Source organism: Aulonocara sp. 'chitande type north' Nkhata Bay, linkage group LG11 (assembly GCF_057382095.1).
Source record: "Aulonocara sp. 'chitande type north' Nkhata Bay isolate Kocher_YH1m ecotype deep benthic linkage group LG11, A_spYH_male_GT1.1, whole genome shotgun sequence".
In the NCBI taxonomy this organism is placed as follows: Eukaryota; Metazoa; Chordata; class Actinopteri; order Cichliformes; family Cichlidae; genus Aulonocara; species Aulonocara sp. 'chitande type north' Nkhata Bay.
Window position 1 is genome coordinate 1640656 of NC_141354.1, and position 17652 is coordinate 1658307.

At 40.6% G+C, this 17652-nt stretch overlaps 1 protein-coding gene across 10 annotated transcripts in view; it reads right to left on the reverse strand.

The window, feature by feature from the left end:
* Nucleotides 1-17652, reverse strand: part of adgrb1a (adhesion G protein-coupled receptor B1a) — a 210769-nt gene that overhangs the window by 111272 nt on the left and 81845 nt on the right. For all 10 annotated transcript variants that reach the window (XM_086310179.1, XM_086310171.1, XM_086310173.1 and 7 more), the window contains exon 3: nt 462-620. In XM_086310179.1, the coding sequence (XP_086166305.1) occupies nt 462-620 (159 nt within the window). The remainder of the gene's footprint in view (nt 1-461; nt 621-17652) is intronic.

A 17652-nucleotide genomic window follows, 5' to 3' on the forward strand; every position in this document is an offset into this window, starting at 1 on the left:
AAAAGACATGCAATAACATCAACAGTAATGAGTGTAATCTGATTTTTTAGCTGTCAGTCATGCACCGCCAGTTCTGTACAAATAAAGAAAGCTCTAACCAGTGAAACATTGCAGCTCTTGGTAAATGGCTTCAATAAAACAGAACTCTGATGTTGTTTTCATGTCCCTTTAGTCATTTGTGGGCTAATGATGTTGACATACTGCCTAAAAACCTGACCATGTCATTCTTATTTTTCATCGATCAAAGTCCCCTTTCCAACATGCACTCTTTAAGTCACAACTCTGACTTACAGAGAATGGATACATAAGCACATGAACAAGATGTTAAGAAAGGAAAGGTAAAGAAAAAGTAGTTGTAAAAGCACAGTTTGGACACACCACATACTTGTATTTACCCACAGAGCTTAAAGCACCCTCACTGACAGACATAGAAAAATGAACACGAAGAATAAGGAGCTTACCAGTGCAGGACTGCGAGTTGCAGGGCCGGCCCTCCTCCACTATGCCCTCACACAGGTACGACTCCTCCGGAGGTGACCGACAGGTCCGAATCCGGGTTTGGATCCCTCCACCACACTCGCTGCTGCATTGTGCCCATTGGCCCCACACACTCCAGCCACCTGGAGACACACAGACAGTAGTGGTTACTTACTGTGTGTTAACTTAGCAGCAGTGTTTTTCACTTGTAATGCCATGTGTTTTTGAGCTCATCTAATGGAGAGTGATCTTCAAATCCTCTGTGCAAAGCTTCAGTTTTGAAGAGCTGCCAAGGCATATAGTGTGTAGGAAGAAACACAGCTTGGAGCTGAACATCTCCAATCTTAAAAAAATGACAAATAAAAACAGATGCAAAATGTATGCCATAATGATGCTAACACAGCCCTACCTCATACTGGGAAGCCTACATTCCAAGAGTTAGGTCAGTCAAGCATACTGTGATGACAAGGTTTGCATGTATGTAGAATTTTGAATTTTTGAATTTTTCTGTCATAAACTGTGCGTGGCAGGCAGGAATGGAGGACCAAATGCAGAGTCCAGGATGTGAAAAGTAACTCAAAAAGCAGCTTTAATGCTGAACACTAGGAAAAAAATCTACTAAACTTGAAGATACAAAATAGGCTTGGCAGACAGAACACACAGACAGGTATGAGGAAGATCGTAATGCTGGACAGAAGAAAAGAAAAAGGTTTAAATACACAGGGAATGATGAGACAACAGGAAAGTCATGGGGAACACAACTGGGGCAGATTACACACAACGAGACAGAGGACGCAAAGCTAAACATAACACACGAGACAAGATACCTTCAAAATAAGAGAAACAAAGCAAAACAAGGTGCACACAGACAGGAGACTACCAAAGTAAAACAGGAAGTAATGGGAACACACAGAGAGTTGCAGATAGACAGAGACATGACTGGGGAAGCACTGATATCATGACAGGCAGGGAACACCAAATGAAACACAAGGGAAACACAAGAACTCACAATAAATATAATCAGAGCCTCACAGACGACGACACAGAGGGCAAAGACACAAGGGGGAATCCTAAATAATCCAAATCTAAACAGGAACAACCTAGACACTAGAGAATCAACTTAAGACTACCAAAAAGGACTTAAACACGAAACATAATATAAAATGACATCAAAACACGTGAAAATGAGCTAGGATCGAGACGGGCGCTGTTAGAATCAGCAATTAACCTTGTTACATTTCTACACAGTGTTAAGGTGGTTACTATAACCTTTAGCTTTTAAAGTAATTTCTAAAATTCTGTCTATTTCTAATACTTAAGAGTTCATAGAGTTGCAACAGTGATTACCTGTCAGAATAGTTATCCTTTGTATTACTACCTCAAGCTGCTTTTCAAGCCACTTAAAGAAGTGCAGACACTTTTCTTTCCAAGCTCCTTAGACTACAATAACCTGGATGACTGAGAACCTTCACAGACAGGTTCTGACAGGCTAAGGTTCTGCAGACACAACAACAGTTCAAAATGCTAGCACTAACCAGGGAATAATGCTTAGCTGACATAAACAAGAACTATATCCAATGCAAAAAGAATATATTTCAGGACGTTCCAAAAGCCCATTGCCCAAATCAGAGCTCTTCTGCAACCTCCAGCTGCTGACAATACTTCACATCAACCTCCAACCACAACTTCTACTGAAGCCTTCACCACCTCCTTTGCAGGATGCTTGGTCCCCAAGAAATTTTCCCCTTTCCAGGGAGCAGTAGTTGTAAAGACCGTTCACTTTGTTGCAACTTGACCAGTCAAACAAAAAAGAGCACACCCATCAGAAACTGTAGCTGTACCGACAGGCAGAGCTAAGGCAAATCCCCCACCAAGTTTACAGTTACTAGCAAACGTTTGTTTTGGTCAAAACATGCAAGCCCTGCAGGCTCTAATTGATTCTGGAGCAGAGCAAAGGTTTTTCTATCATTGATTGATTAACAATTAGGGATTAATGTGAAATATCTGAAAGAACCTGCTGTTTTGCCTGCTGTTAGATAGATTCCTGTAACCTCTAGCCTAGCCCCTAGGAAAGTATTTGGTTCGGTTGCTAGAAGGAGTGACAGTGATCAGGATTGTCATCTTTCATCACAGTGGTTTCTTCCATCTACCTTCGCCAGATTGTTAAGTTGCAGTTGTAATGTTAAGCTTCACTCTCTAGTTTTATGTTCACTTCATGACTAAATTGCCGTCTCTGTCTTCAGGATTTTTCCAGTGTGACTTTTTGTGGACGTGCTACTCAATACTGGACTGCACTTGGACTTTGAAATTAACCTTCTTGCCCACTCAAGAGTTTGCCTACCTGTTATTCATGTAACTCATTATTCATGTAAAGCTCAAACTCTTGTGCCTGGGTCCATCCACCTTGAGTTCACTATGACAAATGAACTTCTCAAACTAGCAACATGGACTTTATGTAGAAGAGAGCAAGGTCTGATCCTCTGCTTTACCTCCTAACCTTTGTTTCCCTTCAACTCACAGCAAGAACAATAAATGTTATTAATTAATACTGAAACAGCTGACAGAGTTCTTTCATTTATCTATATATTTGTATGTGTAATATGAGCAGCACTGTAGGTTGTTGAGAACAGATAAAATCACTACTAGGCCTCTAGGTAGGAGTATAATGAAGGTGTAAACAGAGCACTCACTTCCTCTCTTCTTTATATTAAAAATAACAGCAAACCTGATGTTTCTTGAACAAAGAATGTAGCCATCCATTCTCTGGCTCGGTTGGCTTTTCCTTATTTTAATGGTGCTTAAAGGAAAAAAAATGTATAGAGACAAAACTGCTATTACTGCTACTATTGTGAAGGAGCAGATTTTACTGAAACAACAACCATTCCCCAGATCTAACCAAGTTTTGTACCTAAAGTTGAAAGGCTCTTGAAGGCACCATACAGGGCCATCATTTTGTCTGATATAGGGAGATACAGGCGACATCTGACAAAACAACATTAACTGACATCCTGGGATACGAATGCACAAAACACATAAACTACTGACGTCCAAGCATCTTCAGGATATTGCAGCACACCAAGTTGGACAACCAACTGAAAAACAATCCTCCCTAGAAAGTTCCAGGGTCCAAGTTTCATAAGCCATGTTCACAAAGGTGACAGGCAAAATAATCTTTTGTGAAGATCTCCCCAGGTCTCAATTTGTTTTTTAGTTTTTTATCTCAACTGTAAGGTGAGTTGAAGGGAAACAAAGGTTAGGAGGTAAAGCAGAGGATCAGACCTTGCTCTCTTCTACATAAAGTCCATGTTGCTAGTTTGAGAAGTTCATTTGTCATAGTGAACTCAAGGTGGATGGACCCAGGCACAAGAGTTTGAGCTTTACATGAATAATGAGTTGCATGAATAACAGGTAGGCAAACTCTTGAGTGGGCAAGAAGGTTAATTTCAAAGTCCAAGTGCAGTCCAGTATTGAGTAGCACGTCCACAAAAAGTCACACTGGAAAAATCCTGAAGACAGAGACGGCAATTTAGTCATGAAGTGAACATAAAACTAGAGAGTGAGCCAATAGGAACAAAGTATGACTGATACAGGTTAGGATTTTACATTACACAAAAGAAGCCTGGACCGGCCACTGCAGACGATATGTGTTGACAAGGCTATGTCGTACAGGACACACACGTTTGGGCAAAGTTTTGCCTGCCTGAAGCACTCCTGCACTGCAAGTCTGTGTGGATCTCTTTTGGACACTGTGCCTTGGCATTCATCAGACATATGGGGAGAACATATAGCAGGCAGGTGTAGATACACGTCCTCCATCATTAGACCACAGTGCAATGGAAATAAGAGTCACTGTCACCATCTGTCAAGGGTCTGATGTCCAAGAATTAGTTACCAAACTATCCATATACACATGAAGGATCTGGTTTATCCAAAAGGGGCCACAGCATTAAAAAACACAATTTAGCACACAAAAAAGTAACCTGCATCAGACTGATGATATCTAGCAGCTAAGGAGGATCTGAGGGGAGATTTTTTCCTCTAAAACAGAGATATGATGAATGCCATTGTCACTCTGAAATTCCCTGTTTGGCCATTCTGATTTAATGTGCTCCATTAAGATGTGTGCTGATCTGAGGAGGAGCAGGCAGAGCACTGTCAGAATATCTCTGTCTCTCTTTCTCTCACTGTGTGTGTCCTGCATGCTCATAAATGTTTAACGTCACAGACAGATGCCTTTCAGCCCCCTCAGGCGATGGCAAATATGTATTAATCTGCATGAATAGAACATGAAGTTGGCCAACATCCAGACACACACGTTTTTAATTACTTGCAAATCAGTTTCCTTTAGGGTGAGGCCCTGAATGAGGGAGGGCACTGTGGAGAGCGCTTGATTCAGTCGAAAGAGTCAAATATACACACACACATGCACACACACCTCGATTCCTCTACAGCTGTGTGTCATCTCACCATGACAGTGTTATGAGTCAAACTTTATGGATTGAAGGAGACAAATTGCAGTGAAAAAAGTGTAAATGATTTCCTTTCCCTTCAGAGATGAAATTAGCAGCACCAGCGATCACAGTCAATATCTGTTTGCTGTCAGCAGACTGACCTGGTGGGGTCCAAGTGTTCACTTATGGCTGTGAAACTGGATTTGATCATGTGACTGCACTCATTCAGTGGATAACCAGTTCAGTGCAGTTCACAGTATGTACTGGAACACAACTTAAAACATCTCAACTCAACTCAGTGCAGCCTCCCTCTCCCCAGTCACCTCCTCCAGCTTGTCCGGGGGAACACCAAAGTGTTACCAGGCCAGCAAGCAATTCCTGGGTCGGCCCCAGGGCCTTAACCCAGTGGGACATGCCCGGAACACCTCACCCAGGAGGTGCCCTTGTCAAATGACCGAACCAACTCAACTGACTCCTTTCAACGTGGAGGAGCAGCGGCTCTACTCTGAGCCCCTCCCGGATGGCTGCACTTCTCACCCTATCTCTAAGGGAGAGGCCAGCCACCCTTCGGATGAAGCCCATTTTCACCGCTTGCATCGATGATCTTGTTCTTTCAGTCACTACCCACAGCTTGTGACCATAGGTGAGAGTAGGGACGTAGATCGACCGGTAAATTGAGAGTTTCACTTTTACACTCAGCTCTCTCTTCACCACGATGGACCGGTACAGCAACTGCATCACTGCAGCTGCAGCACCAGTCCATCTGTCGATCTCCTGCTCCGTTCTCCCATCACTCATGAACAAGACACAGAGGTACTTGAACTCCTCCACTTTGGGCAGGAACTCATCCCTGACCTGAAGTGGGCACTCCACCCTTTTCCTGCTGAGGACCATGTCCTAAGATTTGGAGTGCAGCCAATCAGTAATAAAGCCATTCCAACTCCCTGAGCCAACATGCTGATTCTTCTGTGCATGTTAACATGCTACATTTACCCCCCTTCAGGTTATTTGAGTGGGAGTTGTGTGACACATGAAATAATACACATTACAAGCAGGGCTACCATTCTGTTACTATGGTAAACATTAATTCATGTATATGAGCCACAATGACAAACTGCAAGGCAAACTGAAAGAAACTGAGCATAGCCACTTAAAGCAGTGATCTGGACTCCACATGACATGCCTCAGCTCATTTAAGAAGCAATCCCACAAGTGCTGCTTTGCTTAGAGTCTTTGAGGTTGCTGTGACAACCTGCATGGAGCAGATTAGCTAGCCAGGAAATCAGACCAGGAATGCACACAGCACTCAGTCAATTTCCAAAATAAGACACCGTGTGGAGACTGCATTTTTGATACCCACATCAATATGCCTATTTAGGCAGTTTTTAATTTATTTGTAAAAATTGTAGAGGGTAATGTCACTTGTAATGGAAATTGTGTATTTTGTTTGAGTGTTTTGTTTTGGGGTTTTTTGCTTTTTTATATAATTTTTAATATTCACATGTTTACATTTTCAGAATTGTAAAACCTTATTGTGGATCTAAGAGCCAAATTATGTGGACAATTTGCATCCAACTCATTGTGTAACGTTTTATTTGGTGGTATTTGATGGTTTGGGCCCCAGGAAGACTAGCAACCACTGTTGTGGAAGCTAATGGGGTTCCTCATAAATAAACAAATATGACTGGTGACACCAGACCAGAACTTAACCACTTAGAGGGATTCATCTTGAAGAACACAAAGTGTAATGTGACACAAAGGTGATTCTCAATAGAAAGGAAAAAGAGAAGATTTTAACTCATACTGGGATGTATCTGAGTACTGGGGACAAAATGATCTGCATCTACGTGATATGGGGTTGTGTGAAGGATGAAAAACAATTTAGGATATTTAATGCATAGATAGAATTAGAAATAAGATCTTATAGATCCATACCACACGTGTCTCTGGAGTAAGAATGTGCTTACTCCATAAAGCACAGAAAATGAGAGATACGTTATCCTCGGTTTAAAACAGCTGAAACAGCTTTTCAGAATTTTTTTTTTTCAATGAGAACTACAACTGCTTGTCACTGGGGCAGCATCCACTAAGGCACTGCTGTTATAGTCTGCACAGGAGGTACACTATTGTCTTGAACATTTGATGATAACTACAAAGACCGTTGATAAAAAAAAAGAAGAAGAAGAAGGTGAAAACTGGATGTACAGTTACCCATTCATTTGGATTTTCCATTTATCTGTGAAGACAGCAAAAGAAATTTGACTGTACTCTTACTTCAGGGCATGTCACAGCTTATATCTATTACCATTGTTCACAAGCACTTTGTGTGTTTGTACCTTATACATGAATGATAGTACATAACTAATGCAGCTTTTCTTTAAATTGCCAAGTCTACACAAATAGCACGTCATTTTCATTCTATTATTTATAGTTTATAAATAAAGAGTTGGGTTAAAAGTTGCTGTCTTTATGATTCTTATGTATCATACGTTTTCTTAACTACTTTTGGAAAGCTGCACTGCTTTGGAATGAGTTTGTTTGTCAAGCAATGATAAAGTCACACAATTCACGTTTTATTAGAGCAGAAAAATGAAGTTAGTTTGCTTTTTAGCTTCAAGCTCGTCACTCTGTAAATATGATATATACAGAAACTGGGGTGTGATGAGTAAACATCCCTGAAGGCTACAGGTGGATGCTCGGGTGGTGGAGGGGTTGAGACAGCGTGGAGCAATGCAGGTCAACCATGACATTAATATGTCAGAAGAAGTGATGGAAAATTTAAAGCATAAATAGGACTCCAAATTGGAAGGGGGTGTTTGGTAACATGATGTGAGGAGAGTGAAGCATGTTTGTGTGTAGCTCCAGATCTGCCCAAACTAGCTCAAAGGCTTTTCTCCATTTAAACTGACTAAAGTCTTAAATGAGTTAATTCAGAAATGGTCCAGTGGACCATTAGAAACTCTCCATCCGGTTAATAAATTTAACAGAATACTACTACTACGACTACTTAGGTAACTAAACAGCAGTTCTGGATACATATAGTCATAAGTGTATGTGCACTTTAACAAGAGCAGAAACATTAAAGGCCTTAGAAAAAGAAGGAATAAAAATACATAAACTTGACTGAGCACATGAGCACAATCAGATACTGATGTTTTTGTGTAATAACTTCAGAGTGATTAGGACCCAAACACAGGACACACTTTACCAGGGACCAGCTCCAGTGTGTAAATCTGTAGTGCAATGAGCTAAAGGTGATTCCAGCAAGGTTCAAAAAAGGGCAAAAGGTCACAAGAACTAGACTAGGAACACAACAAAATAACAATATTCAAAGACATCCCAAACAGGAATAGAAAATGCTAGAAAATGACCAAAGCACAGAATTGCAGAAAATGGCTAAAGGGTTTGTGTGGAACAGAGGAGTGTTTATCCTGGGCTGAGTAATTAACTCACAGGACACAGGTTAGCTAAAAATGTGATGGTAACCTATTAAAGCAGGGATTACACGGTATAACAGGAAATGGCAGAACAGACACCTCAAATCATGACACTTGATGACATTCCACAGGACGAGCTAACATGGCATTTTGTCCACTTGAACACGTAATGCTCTCTGTTGGGTTCGGCTGACCCCTTTCATGTGATGACATGTAATCAGTTTAAGTGTGTTCTGTGGAGGTTTTTAGTGCACTTCTGTGTAAAGTAGGTGGCAAATGCTGCAAAAAAAAGAAGGCTAGACTAAGAGAGCTGCCATTGTGTGTTAGTGCCAGTCCAGTCACCAGAAGGGGAATGTCATTACCATGACAACGAGATGTTGCCGTCATCTAGGGCTGTTATCGCATGAACGCCTGAGACAACATGTCATATTTGAAGTAAGGAAAGAAAAAGGAGTAATGAAGAAAACAGAATTCAAAGAGGAATAAAAAGTGAGATACAGAGTGAGCCTGATTCATACAGCATGCTGTCCTACTCAAGGATAACATTCTGTAGTTTTCTTATCGCCAACAAAAGTAATCAAAGGAGCCAAAGCAACAATGAATTTATCTACTAACAAGTACTGCATATATACCAAATCCCGATACATAATCTTATTTCTCTGTGTCACAGAGCTCCACAGTATTGTGTAAGCCACACTGCACTTCACTGTGCATTAATCTGTGTCTCAAAACACTCCCCAGTAAACGCATCAATTCCTGCCGTTATAGCAACCTTGAGCTTTGGTTTTTAAAGAATAAAACTACATATTTGTTATTTTTTTTGATAGATCATCTCAGGAGACAATCTATTAACCTTTATTTGTGTCTCCAAGTTCTTTTTACACTGGAGCAAACCTCTGACCTCATATAAAATTCATATGAGCACCTCGTAGCTCCCTGAAATTCTGTTCCCTGACCTTGCTATTTGTACCCCCTAAATAAGTTCCCTGTCAAAGTCATTATTTTTTCATTTTTATTTGCCGGTACATTTACACCAAATCCAACAAGAGTACTGACTCAATGATTGATCTACCAGGTGACCAACAAACCACACAGGATTAGGAAAATATACATATTTAACTAAAAACTACAAGTGCACTTGAAGGCTTCATTGATACGCTCCCTAACGCTTCCCAAACCTTTTCTAATAGATGATTTTTGGCTTTTAATTGTGCTAAAAAATCTTTGTTATTAGTTGCTAAATGAAAGAAATAAAGCTGACAGAGCTTGGGTATTTAGACATCTGGTATGTGTCCCTGCTGAACAAAGAGTAGATATACACGAGAACCAAACGCTCACTTTTTTTCTCAAAGTCCTTCTTTTTGGGGGACTAAAGCCAGCCTTGTGAAACATAATAACCTTCAGCTACTCTCCTGAATCATTTTGGGTTTATTGTGAACAAATATGCTTCATGAATATAGAGAAACATGAACTGCAGTTTGGAGCAGGGGACCGGCGCGTTTTTTCTGTCGAATGAAGGCTTTGTCAAGGCAAGAGAAAAAGAGGGGGGTGGGTCCATTTACAGATAAGATTCATTCTTTTTCAGGGGGAAAAATGGAAGAAATGACAAGACTGTGAACTTTCTTTTCTTTTTCCTTTTTCCCTTTTCTTCCCAGTAATCAGAGTCAGAAAGGGTGAGGAGGGGATGGGGTGCGGTTGGGGATGTGGGTTCGATGGGAGGAGAGTAATGCAGTGTTGTCTTTCTCCCTCTGCAAGGACATTTCATTATATTCTCAATAATTCAGATGGGGTCTTTTGTCAGCACGCTCCCTGGTAGCAGGACTGATTGCAGAGTCCAACTCACCTCTGTATTCCTTAAACTCGCCCCTCCTTCCAAAACATTCTCTTTATTTTGACCTTCACTTGTCTCCAAAAACACACACGTTCCCCTTCATTGCACTCGTGTGTGTGTGTTGGGGGGTATCGGTGGCCGTGCAGTTCCGTGCATGTGAATCATGCGCTTTTGCTGGGTCCATAATGAACTTCCTGAAAGTCACCTTCACCTCCTATTTGGAGTGATGGGATAAGTGGATGGGCATCTCCTGTTACAGCTCCAGTTTCTGCACCTTTGAAATCATCAATAGCTGCCACTAACCACACACACACACACACACACACACACACACACACACACACACACACACACACACACACACACACACACACACACATAAAGCTCTTATGGCTACAGTTACTGCAGACTTATTGATTGAGTAAGTATGTGCATGTGTGCACAGAGCTATGATGGAAAGGAAAAAAATAGAAATATGTTGACAGCTGTTGAGGAAACAAGTAGGCAGCTGCAGGGTGGGGGTCAGAGAGCGGGAGTGAAGATGTTAAGAAAGACAGAGACAAGAGGACAGGAGGCAATAATCAGGAAAACATGAAACTCGGGCAGAAAAATGTGGTGACGGGTTCACACAAAGCTGTGTGGCTGAATGAAGGATAAGGCGAATGCTGACACCCAGAGGACAGAAGCAGTCAACTGCATGGCAGAGATAACAGGCGGTGAAAGGGGGGAGCGGAGGGGGGAGGAGAGACGGAGATGAAGGCAGACAGGAACAGAAAGAGGGGAAAAAATGTTCGGACAGATAAGACGAAAGAAGGGAAATGAAAGAAGTGGAGAGAATGGTAGGCTGCTGTCACCGTGTCCTACGAGAATAAAAATGTGCATGCGAAAGCGTTCTCATAAAACAGGGAATTATGCTCCCACATTTATTTTTATTGACTGTGTCTTCATTTGCAGCAGCAGGAGATTATAAATTTCATTATGTGATATTTCTTAGAGACAATATGCTGTTAAATTCAGCAGACTGACGCTCTGCCCTGACTGGCTGTAATGTACCAACATGAACTACATCTTATAATCGACTGCATATTGCCATAATTAACAGAGGCTTTCTAAATGAATAGGATGGCGTTTGCCAAAGTAAATGGTTCTCACATGGCCTGTGAAAGGGAGAACAAAGGGCTTGTATCGCAGTGTCAAAGGAGCATTTCTAAACCTTCGCATTACGAAATTAAAGCTCTGATTGTGTATTTTATCAAACTTGAACTGTAACGCAGGTCTTAAGAATCATTCAGGTACAAATGTGCACCTCGTAATAACCACCATGGCATTAGCAAACCATTAAGGTTGGGGTGTTTTTAGCCACTTTCTAAATAGGCAACTTTTCAGAAACTAGAATATGTCATACATCTATTTTGGTATCACAGGTTTTCTGCTGAAAGCTTTTGTGTTTGGGTGTAATCCTGCCCCTAAACCTACTGTAGATGTGTCGCTGGTGGTCTGGTGTCTGTTCAGATGCCAAAGATTGTAAACATTATACTAATTTCCAGTTCGATCTTTTTGCCACTAAAGTAACTTTGCACGAGCAACATTAATAGTTCCAAATAATCCTTATGTTGCACTGAGCATTGATGCAGCTCCTCAGTTTATCCTCTGTCTGAAACGAGCACTTTTACCTCTCGTCCCCCAACATTTAAGCCAACTGCTCCTTCTACAGAACAAGTTTGATAAGCAAGTTGGTGGAGCTACTTTTCTCACAAGTGACGCGCACCTGAGATGCTACATTAGGAATTCTGGATGGATCCTGAACTCTTGTCTTCTGGGAATTACCTGTTACCTCATGATTTGAATCTTTGACTGTATTTAATATGAGCATGAACTATTGTAACTGTATACATGCAACAGCAAATAGATTCCCTGTGAAAAAATTATTTCTGCCTCATCTAAATGGGATGGCAGCAGCTCACACACACTTATCCACAGAGTCACTAGACTTGGACTAGTGTGATGTTTTTGTTGTTATTCTTTATTATTATTTTATATGACATTTCCTTGTCAAGAGCAATAAAGATTTAGCAATTGATTATTATTAAATAGTTTTTATTATTAAATAGGGATTTTTTTCAAATAGTTTGCTGCATTCACTGTTAGCACAATTTTGCCTTCTACATAACATAAATAATAAACCCAACAAATAAAACTCTTAACACAACTGCATGTTAAGACATTTATCACTCTCTCTCTGTAGAGTGAGGAGTTTAACCTGTTAGTGAACCAGGCACTGAACCCCACCCCCAGCACCCAGTCAGCTCCCCATGCCAGTCCCAGGTCTCTGGTGACTTTGAGCAAGCAGTAACCTGCATGGCAAGTCAGCAGCATTCTGCTCCGAATCCTGGTTTCAGGTGTAAGCCTTTAAAAAAGCAAAAGTTTGAAGTTTGGTCTTGTTTGTTTGTTTGTTTTAGAAAAGAAGGACCTCTAACCTCTGTAGCAAATGTTAATCAAAAAAGAATTGTCTCAGTGTATGTAGGTACTGGTTTTTAGAGGTTTTGAACAGCAATACAGATCTTGGGTCTAGAGCCAGCTATCATTTCATGAATGCAAGGGTGTGGAAATGATGTCTTTGACACTGCAAGAAGAGATCGGACTATGGTTGGAAATGAGGATTATTTTCTGTCGTCACTTGCAAGGACTTGTTAGGCTTCATAGGCATTTAAATAAATGAATAAAAGCAAAAAGTAAAATCTTTAGCTTCCTGTTCTAACACATCAAAGACCCAGGATGTATATTTGCTTGAAATACTGTCTACAGTGGTTAATCAAATCAAGCAACAGAAGTGAGTTTTGCAAAATTGTTCCCAAAATATAGCAACATCAAAAAAAGGCTGTGATAAGCTTGTAATGCCGATGGATTTGACTATTTTGGAATCAAAAAGCTGTTTAAACTGACCAAGATTTATACAGGCCTGACAGACAATTTTGTTGTTTTGGCTGTAGAATGAAAAAAAAATTTCTCATCACACAGGACTCATTTGAATTTTCTTATACTGGTTGAGAAGTACAGTGATTTGAAGTGCACATGGTAACATGAAGGCAGAGCTGATTTTTTCTGTCCATGTTCAGACAGCAGTACTTTGTGGATGCCTTGTGCTGCAATGATACTCCAAATATGCCTGCAAAGCTCACATTCTCCTGTTTGAATTTTGTCTCTTGCCCAAATTGTTATGGAGTTATCATTTAAAATTGGGCCCTTTAAATAAAGGGTTAAATGACACCAGTTCTCAACTCTCATCTCTGCTGATAACTTTCTGTTTCTTCATTACTGTAAGTGACATTTTGTACTGTCAGCCAGCTTTAACAAAAATAACTGTCGCAACCTGTAATAATCATATCTACAGTCTTAATCACCTAACAAGAAGTGAAAATGCTTCGAACACTCACAGGGACAAGAACTTCTCACCTGGCTTCCTCCACTCTTTCAGAGATAAAGGGCCTTTGAAAGAGCATCTAGAGAATCATGGGACACTAACTTTTTCATTGGAAGCTAAAATTGTTTTAGGTGTGTTAACAGTTCCTCGAGGTATCTTTGATTGCTGGTTTTACACAATTTCCTCCCACCACACTGAGCCATTTCTTGTCAGCTATGTTCAAATGATATCCAAACACAGTAACTAAATGCAATTGAGGAGGAACACTAGCCTAATATTAAAACATAGATTTTTTTTTCATCACAGTAAAGTAGTATTTTCAGGGTTCTGTTTAAATGAGACAGGGAAGACATATCAAGAGCCACAATGCTCACACTGGCACTGGACAGTAAAGCAGTGGTGTGTGATATATGACATGTATGCGGTTTCAGCCATGATAGAAACAAATAGAATGCTGGGACATTTTTCCCTTTCGGGAACATATTTGTCCCTCATGTTTTTCCACTCTCCCCCAAGGATTTGCTGACATCTGTGAGTCATTATTTTAAGGCAATGATTATTATTCTTTACGTTGAGACAGTGATTGTTAATCTCTCACTGGTAAATTCAATAGGTGGCAGGAAATGCGTAGGAGGAATCAACAGTACTGAATAGGCCAATCAGAGTAGTTGCTGGCCACATCGACGTGACAGTGCAGTTACAAGAGATTCATGTCAGGTTATGACATCAGCTGTGTAATACTGCATATCAATAAAGAGGACAATAATACAATGGTAACACTGAGCAGGTCTCCATCAAAACGTGGAGCAAACATAATAAGGTAATAAGCAAATAAGAAAGCAAATTACTGCTAGGACAATTTTAGTTTGTCTCAGAAAAGTAGATTTGTGAAGAAGAAAGTAAATCCTCTTTCAATTCTAAGGATAGTTAATATTTTAAAGTCATCTGGTCCTTAGGAGACCTAAAATAAGGTGAAACCATTTTAAAATAAACAGCATATTACAAGTTGCCATTTTCCCACCACAGGAATCTCAAATATTCTTGTTTGATATGAAACTAGTGGAAGATTGTCTCAGTGTCGCTGAAACTGAAGCTGAAAGTGTCAAAGGACAGCCACCGATGTGTTTGTGAACACTGGACCAGTGAGTAGATGGTTGTTGAGAGATATTTACCGAAAGACGTTACTAAGCAGAGCAGTCAGATATCACATGCATGTTCCCTGGGTGAGAAACCCCATGATGTGAAATACAGCAAGCCAAGCTGTTGTCATTTTCTCTCAGGGACCTCTTCTGTATCACCACGCGAAATATGTCTATCATGAAGTTTGTGTCCTCCGTAATACCTAGATAGGTGCTAGATAGGTACTAGATATCCTTATGTTAGGTAATGTCAGTCTTGGATCGACTTGTAGATAATTTACTCTTATATGTGTAGTTCTTGAGACTTAAAACTTCTGCTATTTCTTGTGCTAGTTGTGCTGTGAATGAATGAAGGACTGAAATTATTGCAGTTATTTATGTTTTAGCTCCATGATAAGTTACTGTTTTTAAAGTAACACTTGTAGGTATTTATTGATGTTCAGTTGATTGCACTCTTTCTTAAGTCTGATTTTGCTTGGCTTGTGGTGATTTTTGTTTGCCTCTGGTTTGTTCTTCACACAACACGTGGCGCATATTAGGAAACACTCCTAATGTTGCAGATCTTTGTGTGGCGGCCATGCTTGAAACAACCTAAGCATAACCTTTCTGCTTGAATGAATCTGATTCTGTCAGCAAGTGCTTTCTCTATCAACTTCCTACATTTGGAGAAGGTATGCTCAGTCATTTCACAAAAAATACACACAATAGGTGCAGTGTTTTTTTTCACTGAAACTTCCCGAGTACCTTTGCTGAAAAGCTCAAATGTCTTGAAGGTTTTTATCTTTAAGCCTAACCTTGTTTCAGTGGTTGCAGCAGTATAAGAGGGTTGTAAGCAATTTTCACCTATTTAGGTGTCCATATCTTCATATCTTGATTGCAGTAACATAAGCTGATTCAGCTAAAGGAGGATATAGCCAGTAATTGATTTCTTGGCTTATCCACTCCCATATCTGTAAAGTGAATAGATTTTGTCTGTGTCTTGAATGTTTTTCTGGTCAATCAGCATCTCAAAAGGAGTTTCCAGTCACTGTATTTCAGTGGATCTCCACTGAATATTGTAGCTTCAGGAATTGGAATTCTGTTGGCACTAAAAGCTTCTGCCAGCACTTAAACAAGTTCTGCAAGACTTTTCTTTGAAGAAGTGGCCACAACTTGTGGCACAGAAGAAAGAGGGGCAAAGAGCCTGTAGGAGCATGCACTTCATTATCCACAGAAATCTCAAGTTGCATTATGTCCTCTTGCATGACATTCACTTGGTCAGACTCCAGCATTTTCACACGTGCTGCAGTGAGATCTTTAACTGCCTCCAAGGATGCTCTTCCTCTATTTCAGCCATGATTTTAGCTTTCTCTTCCTCTCTTTCTCTTCTTCATTTCATTGCATCTCTTCTGCGTCTCTTTCCCTACCAACATTTTACTTTCTGACCCCTGTTGAGCTATCTTTATTTAACTTCTGCTTGAACATACTCAGTTTCTATCTATTCGTTAACAACATTTAGAACAGCCTGACTTGCAGCAACCTCAGCAGCAGCATCTTGCCATTTTACAGAAGACCTGCTTGAATACTCTGAGATCCCTTTCAAAAAAGAAGTGACAGCTTGATTTAGACCTGCTCTTCCTTTTCTGGAATCCTTCCATTCAGTCTGCCTGAGGCTTTGGATAAAACAAATGTAAAAATCTCATTCTTTGACACATAACCTGGTCTGGACTAGGGATGGGTATTGTTTAGGTTTTATCCGATACCAGTACCAAACCGGTACTTTTGAAACGGTGCCGGTGCTTAAACGGTGCTCGAACCGGTGCTTAAAGAATGGAGAACACAAACTTTGTCCAAAAACCTCTCATGTTCAGCTGTTTTTTTGTAAAAAGATAACAATGTTAGCCTTTTCTGCAGCTATGGGCCATATATGGTATCACTCTTGGCTGGAAGCAGTGCTTAAACAATGGAAAAAACACAAACTTTGTCCAAAAAACTCTCATGTTTAGCTGTTTCCCTCTTTTTCTTTGGTCATTTTAGCCTTTTTGGCCAGGGTGAAGGGAGTATCTGCCATCAAACAAGAAGACAGCCGCATGTAGCTATGATTATGTTTGCTAGTTCACCTTACATGCATTAATGTAATAACGTGGTTAGCCTACTCAACGTAAATTACACACGAACAACGTTAAGCGACTCACCCAGAGAAGAACGGCTGCTGTTGCATCATCATCCTCATCATTTCTGCTACACTGGCAGGGCTAGGGGCCAGGACGCTAATCTTTGGGTTCTCGGGGAATGTTGCTAACTCTGGGTCCGATAACAGGCAACATACCCGCAGTAGATGCGCTCGGTGTGAGGTCTTGCAGCAAGCTATCAAATATGGTGCATTTCTCGGCTTTAAAAATAAATCGCTATGCGTCACCAGGTGTTTCATCGGATTCGAGGTGTTACCTCCTTTGCACAGCATCACAGTATCAGCTTAAAGCACTTGTTGCAGGCTGCTGAGTTTGCATCTTTTGCTGTGAAGTACAGCCAGACTTTGACCGCTTCGCCTTGGACATTTTTAATCTGTAGCTCTGCTCTAAAAGAACGTATGTACCTGGACCCGCCTACTATCCTTGGAAAGGTAAAATGATTGGCTAGAATTCAAAGTGTAAGACATCTCAGGGGAAAAAAAGCACCGAAATAAAGCACCGAAATGTGCGCTGCTTTTCGGTCTGGTTACTACCGTTTATGTCAGAACCGGTGCCATTATACCGGTACCCATCCCTAGTCTGGACATCTACAGAAAGACCTATGACATCACCTATAATATTATAAAATAGAGCTTTTGATAATGTCTCTGTTGTCACTTGCCTTTGAGATTAAACTGTGTTTTCTGTTAGTCTTACATGCCATTAAACCCCGGCCAAAGCGCTTT